The sequence below is a fragment of the Piliocolobus tephrosceles genome, chromosome 15, assembly GCF_002776525.5.
Source record: "Piliocolobus tephrosceles isolate RC106 chromosome 15, ASM277652v3, whole genome shotgun sequence".
In the NCBI taxonomy this organism is placed as follows: domain Eukaryota; kingdom Metazoa; phylum Chordata; class Mammalia; order Primates; family Cercopithecidae; genus Piliocolobus; species Piliocolobus tephrosceles.
The window spans coordinates 25,791,247-25,800,556 of record NC_045448.1 but is presented as its reverse complement, the minus strand read 5'-3'; the positions used below and the strand labels follow the sequence as shown (position 1 = coordinate 25,800,556).

The window sequence follows — 9,310 nt, the reverse complement described above, 5'->3', positions numbered from 1 at the left end:
TGTTAGCCAGGATGGTCTTGATCTCCTGACCTCGTGATCCACCCGTCTCGGCCTCCCAAAGTGCTGGGATTACAGGCTTGAGCCACCGCGCCCGGCCTACATTTTTCTTAATGTAGTATATCACATGTTTAAACCAAATGTGCCCTTTGATCCTTAGTTTCACTGCTAAGAATAAAAATATTTATTAAACAAATATCTATAGAAGGAATGCTAATAAGCCAAACACAGATTTAGAGTCCTAGGGCTATGATGATGAACAGAACAGTATTTCTTCCTCATGGAGCCCATATTCTACTTAAAATCAGTTAAAATTGAAATTTTAGTAAATTGCAAAAGAAATGTAGAGGTACAAAATTGAGAAATTATGGACCAGGAATTTTTAACTTTCATAGAAAGGAAAAATTGACCATAAAAAAAGAAAGCACCATTTCCATTTATTTAAGTTTGACCTGATGGCTGAGAAGTAAGCAAAAGTCCATCTTCTTTCAAGCAAATGAGCATTAAGGGAAATAGTGTGGAAATTTTTGTAACATAGCCACAATGACTATTTTCTTTTTTCTGAGATGGAGTCTCACTCTGTTGCCCAGGCTGGAGCGCAGTGGCCCAATCTCGGCTCACTGCAAGCTCCGCCTCCCGTGTTCATGCCATTCTCCTGCCTCAGCCTCCCAGGTAGCACCCGCCACCACGCTCGGCTAATTTTTTTGTATTTTCAGTGCAGACGGAGTTTCACTATGTTAGCCAGGATGCTCTTGATCTCCTGACCTCGTGATCCGCCAGCCTCGGCCTCCCAAAGTGCTGGGATTACAGGCATGAGCCACCGCACCCGGCCACACAATGACTATTTCCAAAACATGTGGAAGAAGTTGTGTAAAACATAAATGATAAAACTAAATTAGCTAATTTATATAAAATACTTTCTACATGACATTGGTATCATTTTTATTAACTTCAGTAAAATTGATAATATATATTTTTACATCCCAGATTCAGTCAGAAGAATAAACATACCTCAGATTTCAAGTATAATATAATAGATTACGGCAACCTAAATTGGAAAAACTAGAGTAAGTTATCTTTACTAAAATTAGAGGACTTAAACTGACCACTTTGAAGCAAAAAAATATCTTCAGGGTACACAATTCAATCAGTAGTAGAAAATAATTCACAACTACTTGCCAGTCTTTTAAGAAGTCAACATTTTAACTGAAGTTTGACTGTGATGTGCAGATACAATGAATGCATAAATAGTAAAAATTATTCAAGAAAGGTTGACAGTCCAGTTCCATTAATTATATGGGAAAAGCAAACAAAGCTGTTGCTTTTCAAAAGTTGATAGAGACATTGCAACTTTGTTTATATTAAACAAAAACTGGTAGCCACCTACCTTTATCATCAGTGGTATTCCATTTAAATTAATCATGGTGTATAGCAAGTTTGCCCAACCCGCCACAGGCTGCATGTGGCCCAGGGTGGCTTTGAATGCTGCTCAACACAAATTCATAAACTTTCTTAAAACATTATGAGATTTTTTCTGGTGATTTTTATTTATTTACCTTTTTGTTACAGCTCATTAGTTAGTGTTAGTGTATTTTATGTGTGGCCCACGACAATTCTTCTTCCAGTGTGGCGCAGGGAAGCCAGAAAAATGGACACCCCTGGTGTATATGTTGGAATATGATGCAGCTTTTTGTAAAAGAAAGATTAATTTGTAGGTGATAATTTGAAAAATGTTCAAGATATTTAGTGAGATTAAAAACCAAGTATGATTAACATGTACATTGTGATTTCGTGTCATCCAATTTAAAATGTCATTTCTGGCAGGAAGGTTGGGTTTGAATGTAGAAACCTTTGTTTTTATTTTGTATCTTTAGGTACTATTTGAATTTATAGATAACATTTACCTCTTAGACCCTGTTTTTTTATTATTCACTTTGAAAAGATTTAAAATTTTATTGTAATTTGTTCTTTGGCCCAGGAGTTATTTTGAAGTTTTTTTGGTTTGTTGTTGTTAATTTCCAAATATATAGGGATTTTTGTTTATCTTTTTGTTATGAAGCCTCTGGTCAGATATCATGCATGGGCTGTGTGATGCTTATGCCTGTGTGGTATATTGATGAACAAAAGACTTTAAAATCAAATTGCCTGAGTTTAAATTCCTACACTAACTTAATAATGTGATTTGAGCAAGTTATATCTGGGTCTCACTTTCTTCATCTGTGAAATGGGGTGGTAATAGTTACCTACTTCATAGGGTTGTATGACAAATAAATGAGTGAATATATGTAAATGCTTAGAACAGTGTCTGGCACTTAGGAAGCCCTGTGTAAGTTTGCTGCTGCTGTTGTTGCTGTTACCGCACTACTATTACTCAAAATTTACTGAGACCTCCTTTTTTTGACCTAATGATACTGAATTTTGTAGGTATACTCTAGTCGTTCAACACAGAATTCTGTGTTTGTTAGAGCAAACTTGTTAATCTGAAATCAGCTTTTTTTTTTTTTTTGACATGGAGTCTTGCTCAGTCACCCAGGCTGGAGTGCAGTGGCATAATCTGGAGCAACCTCCACCTCCCAGGTTCCAGCAGTTCTCCTGCCTCAGCCTCCTGAGTAGCTGGGAGTATAGGCGCATGTCACCACTCCTGGCTAATTTTTGCATTTTTAATAGAGATAGGGTTTCACCATGTTGGTCAGGCTGGTCTCGAACTCCAGACTTCGTGATACCACCCACCTCAGCCTCCCAAAGTGCTGGGCTGGGATTACAGGCATGAACCACTGCGCCTGGCCTGAAATCAGCTTTTTAAGTGAGTGATAGCTGCTTTTGGTTTGCTTGATTTATTAATAATTGAGAGAGATGTGTTGAAATTGCCTATCCAAATAGTGGGTTTGTCCAGTTTTCCCTGTTCTTTCAGTTTTTATTTCTCATGTTTTGAAGTTACTTTATATTGGATGTTTTCATGTTTAAAATCTTTCTGATGGATTGAATGTTTATTTACCTTATCAATCATCAATAAGTCTTTTTACTAAAAGAATCTTTCATTCGATGTTAATAAATGCATGGTTTGTTTTTGCCTTGTATGTGACTTCTTTTCTGTGTCCTTGTGCTTTACATAATCTCTCTCTAAATAGCTTATAACTAGCTGAAATTTCTTTGTTTTGGTTTCAACCCAGTGACAAGCTCTCATTTGATGAGTTTTATTTATTTTATTTACATTTACTGTATTTGTTAATATTTGGACTTGTTTGTACAGTCTTAGTTTTTTATCCTATTGCTATGCTATGTTTCTTGTTTCCTTTTTTTTTTTTTTTTTTTTTTTGAGAAAGAGTCGCGCTCTGTCACCCAGGCTGGAGTGCAGTGGCGCGATCTCAGGTCACTGCAACCTCTGCCTCCCAGGTTCAAGTGATTCTCCTGTCTCAGCCTCCTGAGTAGCTGGGATTACAGGCACCCACCACCACACCCAGCTAATTTTTTACTTTTAGTAGAAATGGAGTTTCACCATGTTGGCTAGGCTGGTCTTGAGCTCCTGCCCTCAAGTGATTCGCTTTCTTTAGCCTCCCAAAGTGCTAGGATTACAGGCATGGGCCACCGCTCCCAGTCTCTTTCTTACTCTTCTTTTAAATTTCTGAAAAGGTTTTTTGGCTTTACTAATTTTTTTTTTTTTTTTTTGGTTTTTTCTTTTTGTGTTATATTCATATTGATTCTCTTGTAGCCTTTTTCTTCTCTTTACTGAGTTTGGTATGCACTCGATTTCTCTTTTAGTGGTTAGTGATTCCTTAAATGGTACCACACATTTAAAAAAATTGATATATCATAGTTCTAAATATTTTTTAGTTAAATGTGATATGTCTTTAATTCTTAAAAGTAACCATCTTGATTTTCCTCCAGAACAGTGGAAATACAACAGTTCAGCGCTTACCTTTTATATCTGGACTTAAATAAATATTAATTGTCTTTTTTTTGTATTTTGTTTTTAACCTCACACATCAGACACTAGAATACTATTATTTTATATAAACAATGTGTACATGTATTTATCTACATGTTTACCTTTCTCTATTGTATTTCAACCCATTCTGCAATGATTTTCTTTCCTGAAGTACAATAAGAACTGTATTTGTGTCAGGTTTCTGAGTAGTGAATGCCTTCAGTTTTGGTTTATAAATGTCCTTCTTTCATGTTCATTTTCGAAGGATAGTTTGGTGGACATGCATTTGTAGGTTAGTGATTATTTTCTGTCAGCATTTTACAGATTTTGTTTACCTTATTCTAAATTCCATTGTGTTAAGAAGTTTACTGCTGTTCTTTCATTCCTTTTTATGTGATTGTTCCCATCCTCGTGGATGCTTTCAAGCTATTCTCTTTGTCTTTGATAAACACTTTTACTATGCTGGGTCTCTGCATGGATTTCTTTCTATCCTCTTTGGAATATGTTCCACTTCTAGAGCTTTAGGTTTGTGGTTTTCATCAGTTGCTGTAAACATACAACTGTCAGTTCTTGGAATATTGCCTTTTTTCCATTCTCTTCATTTTCTCATTCTTGATCTTCAGTCAGGTATTTGTTAGACCTTCTCAATCTGTCATTTATGTTTTTACTAAACCTCTAAAAATATTTTATCTTCTCTTACATTCTGAGAGTATAAATTGGGTAAATTGAGGGTAAATTGTTTGGCTATATAGTGTAGACCCTCTTTAATATTGTGAAACTACTGTTTAATCAATTTCATCAATTTTTATTCTACATTTCTAGATGTCCCATTTTTTAAAGTCTATGTATTCTTAATTGTTTTGTCCTTATTTTTGTAATTACATTCTTTATTTCCTTAAACATTTTGTACATAGCAATTCTGTATTCTATATATCTGATAGCTTCAGTAGTTCTAGGTCTCCATCTGTTATTTCTAGTTTCTAATGATTCTCTCTTGTAGTGTCATAACTTCTCATTTTTTTGGGTAATCCTTCTGAAATAGTAATGCTAGATTTTAATTTGTAGGAATCCAGTGGGATTAATCTGGGGGAAATCCTTTCTTTTGTTTGTGCTCCCCCCCAGGAGGCAGAGGGTGTATGATTGTATGGGTCCCAGAGTATTATGTAGATTAACATTTTGCTAGATATTGGTAGATTTTATTTTATAAGATTATGCTGATTCAGCCCCATCAGCAGTACTTGAAAGTGCTTTTTGCTTTTTTCACCTGCATATTCCCATTACCATATTGCAACATTTTGCCATTTCATAGACAAATAATATTTTATGTTCATTGGTTTAATTTGCGTTTTAAAAAAATTAATATCTTAGCATCTACTTAAGGTTAGTGGACTGAATTACCTTTTAATTTCCTTTGCTCATTTTTCTCTTGGTGGTATTTGTCTTTTTCTTATTGATTTGTAATTGCTATTTTCTTTTTTTTTTTTTTTTTCTGAGACAGAGTCTTGCTGTGTCTCCCAGGCTGGAGTGCAGTGGCCGAATCTCAGCTCACTGCAAGCTCCGCCTCCCGGGTTCACGCCATTCTCCTGCCTCAGCCTCCCGAGTAGCTGGGACTACAGGCCCCTGCCACCTTGTCCGGCTAGTTTTTTGTATTTTTTTTTAGTAGAGACGGGGTTTCACCGTGTTAGCCAGGATGGTCTCGATCTCCTGACCTCGTGATCCACCCGTCTCGGCCTCCCAAAGTGCTGGGATTACAGGCTTGAGCCACCGCGCCCAGCTGTAATTGTTATTTTCATATGAAGAATAGCAGCCTTTTGTCATGGCTTCCAAATATTTTTTCCAAGTTGGTCTTTTGTATATATATATAAATTTTTATTTACATTTTAATCCTTTGTGTACTCAGTTTTTTGAAAGATTGTAACCTTCTGGTTGTGGACAGATTTCCTAAAACTGCTAAGCTATTAAATCATAACATTTTTAGCCAATGCAAATTAAAATCAGTGAAAAAAAGAGTCATGAAAAGAGGCAAAGGATGTCAGTATGATTTGTAGATTTGGATTTTCTTTCTTAGACATTCTTCCTATCATTTATCATAAACTTTCTCAGTTTTTTGGGGGAAATAATCTAGTGTCAAACATAAAATGCAGTTTTAGTATGGTAGAAGACCCATTTTTACAGACTTTGTTCTATTTATGCAGAGACGATAGACACATTGTATTCTTTTATCCTCTATAAATGAACAATACTTGTTTTGTTAGTCTTAGAAGAAAATCCTAAGATCTTAAGTGTTACCTTCTTCACAGTGTGATATTTAAATGCTTACAATTGTGGGGTTTTTTTTTTTTTTTTTGAGACGGAGTCTTGCTCTGTCACCCAGGCTTGAGTACAGTGGCGCGATCTCGGCTCACTGCAAGCTCCGCTTCCCGGGTTCACGCCATTCTCCTGCCTCAGCCTCCTGAGTAGCTGGGACTACAGGCGCCTGCCACCGCACCCGGCTACTTTTTTTTGTATTTTTAGTAGAGACGGGGTTTCACCGTGGTCTCGATCTCCTGACCTTGTGATCCGCCCGCTTCGGCCTCCCAAAGTGCTGGGATTACAGGCGTGAGCCACCGCACCCGGCCAATTGTGGATTTTTTATACTGCACAGAAAGCTACAGTTTATATAGAAACAGGGCTTGTGAAGGAGGCCCAAACAATCCTTTTCCGTTTTTGTAGGACAAATGAAAAGAACTAAATGTGCCGACATTGACGTTGAGACACCGGACTCCATTCTGGTTAATACAAATCTACGAGCACTGATCAACAAGCACACATTTTCAGTCCTTCCTGGAGATTGCCAACAGCGACTGCTTCTACTACTCCCAGAGGTAGATCGACAGGTGCGTCATTGAACTCCTTAAGATTTTAAAAATAGCTGTTTATATATACTTGTAAAGTGGTATTAATGGTACTGAGAAGTAAGAATATTTTTACATAAGTTTCTTAATAGGCGAGCTTTTTAAGGCTTAGGAAAAAAAGAAAAATTCTCCTGCCAGAATTTCAAGATTACAGAATTATTTTGACTGTATTAGGATTTAGGCATCCATAGAATGAAGCTCAGGAGGAGGCCGGTCATGGTGGCTCACACCTGTAGTCCCAGCACTTTGGGCAGCCAAGGAGGGCGGATCACCTGAGGTCCGGAGTTCAAGACCAGCCTGGCCAACAGGGCAAAACCCCGTCTCTACTAAAAATGCAAAAATTAGGCCGGGTGCGGTGGCTCAAGCCTGTAATTCCAGCACTTTGGGAGGCTGAGACGGGTGGATCACGAGGTCAGGAGATCGAGACCATCCTGGCTAACACGGTGAAACCCCGTCTCTACTAAAAAATACAAAAAACTAGCCGGGCGAGGTGGCGGGTGCCTGTAGTCCCAGCTACTCGGGAGGCTGAGGCAGGAGAATGGCATGAACCTGGGAGGCGGAGCTTGCAGTGAGCTGAGATCCGGCCACTGCACTCCAGCCTGGGCGACAGAGCCAGACTCCATCTCAAAAAAAAAATTAGCCGAGTGTGGTGGCAGGTGCCTGTAATCCCAGCTACTCGGGAGGTGGAGGCAGGAGAATCACTTGAACCTGGGAGGCAGAGATTGCAGTGAGCCAAGATGGTGCCACTGGACACCAGCCTGAGTGACAGAGTGAAACTCCATCTCAAGAAAAAAAAAAAAAAAAAACGTAAACTTCAGGAGAAAGAGTTGTCTTGGTCCAGTATCAACAGGATGTGGGCCAGTGCCTCAGTGGACTGGGAAATGTCAGGAATAAGCCAAAAACATAGGTCCAGATAAATAAATACAGCTGGAAAGACAATGCAACATGGTATGAACAGTGGTGGACTTGAGAATGTTCGCAGTTTGCATTCTTTTTTTACATTTGTCTAAGAGAAACATTTATTACTTCCATAATAGAGAACTTAAAACCCAATACAAGTTATACTTTAAAAAAAAGTAGCAAAAAGAAATGCCAAACGTCTGGCAAGCGTCAAGGCAGGGACCAGAGAACTTTAGTGATTTACCTTGGTCAGAAATAAAGTAAAGGTCTGAGACTTTGGCTTTCATCAAGGAAAACAGTGTACCAAGTCACTCCCTCTTCTGATCTTCTGTTTCCTCCCTCTGGAAAAGGAATATAGAAGAATTATGATTTTTTAAGCTTTCTTCACTTGTGAGATTTAAAAAAATCTCAACTGTGTTCCAAGTAATGTGATAGGTCTCCCTAACCTCCAACTTTTAAGAATGTTTATTAAAATGATGAGAGGAAGATGTTTTCCTTAGTTTACACAGTAAAAGAACTAGTTACACTCTTGTTCATAGTAAGAGGATAACAGAATAAGTAAGCTACAGAATTCATTATTAGCTAATTGACTTATTGAGTTAAAACTAAATCTTTCTAATTCTGAAAATCATCTTTCTACTAGACATCATTGATAACAATTTCATAGTGTTATGAATCAGAACATGTCAAAGGAGTTCAGAGTCCATTGTCCAGAGAGCCCAAATAAATGAGGTATTCTTATAGAGGTGGGGGCAAAGAAGTGAACCCGGTTCTTCTTGGTGACTGGTCTCCCTACCATAACTCTTGTAAAAATTATAGCTTGAGGATGCCAGTTCTTGGTTAGAACAAGTTAGGAGACTGAAGTTTCAGCAGTTTTAAGAGAACCTCTTGGAGATTGCTCTCATCTTTTTGTGTTTTTTTTTTTTTTTTTGAGACAGAGTCTCGCTCTGTCCCCCAGGCTGGAGTGCATTGGCTTGATCTCGGCTCACAGCAACCTCCGCCTCCCGGATTCAAGCAGTTCTCCTGCCTCAGCCTCCTGAGTGGCTGGGATTACAGGCGTGTGCCACCACACCCGGCTAGTTTTTTTTGTTTGTTTGTTTGTTTGTTTGTATTTTTAGTAGAGACGGGGTTTCACCGTGTTAGCCAGGATGGTCTCGATCTCCTGACCTCGTGATCCGCCTGCCTCGGCCTCCCAGAGTGCTGGGATTACAGACGTGAGCCACCACGCCCAGCCCGGGTATTCTTATTAGGAGGTTACTTGGCTAGTTTTTCATTTGTTAACATGATTGGAGCCTATAGTAATCTGAGTAACATTGTCCCTATGTGTAGAGAATATGGAATTTCGATTAAGTGAAATACAAACTACTATCAGATGAAATTTAGCGTGTTTAAAGAATGAAAAGTTTGAAGCCGTACTTCACTGTGTGGAGTATCCAGCAATGAGCAGTAGAAAAATATTTAGACCAGAGAAAAACATAGGTTTGGATCAAAACACCTCTCTTTCAATATATTTGAAGGCCCATGATATGGAAGAGGTAAACTTTTGTTATACAGAAAGCAGATTTGGGGTTAAAATAACTTTTTCACAGTTGGA

At 38.2% G+C, this 9,310-nt stretch overlaps 1 protein-coding gene across 4 annotated transcripts in view; it reads left to right on the top strand.

Annotated features, from left to right (window-relative positions):
- The window catches only part of ASXL2 (ASXL transcriptional regulator 2), a 160,943-nt gene that overhangs the window by 127,753 nt on the left and 23,880 nt on the right, over window positions 1–9,310 (top strand). For all 4 annotated transcript variants that reach the window (XM_023229942.1, XM_023229943.1, XM_023229944.1 and 1 more), the window contains one exon: window positions 6,635–6,798. In XM_023229942.1, the coding sequence (XP_023085710.1) occupies window positions 6,635–6,798 (164 nt within the window). The remainder of the gene's footprint in view (window positions 1–6,634; window positions 6,799–9,310) is intronic.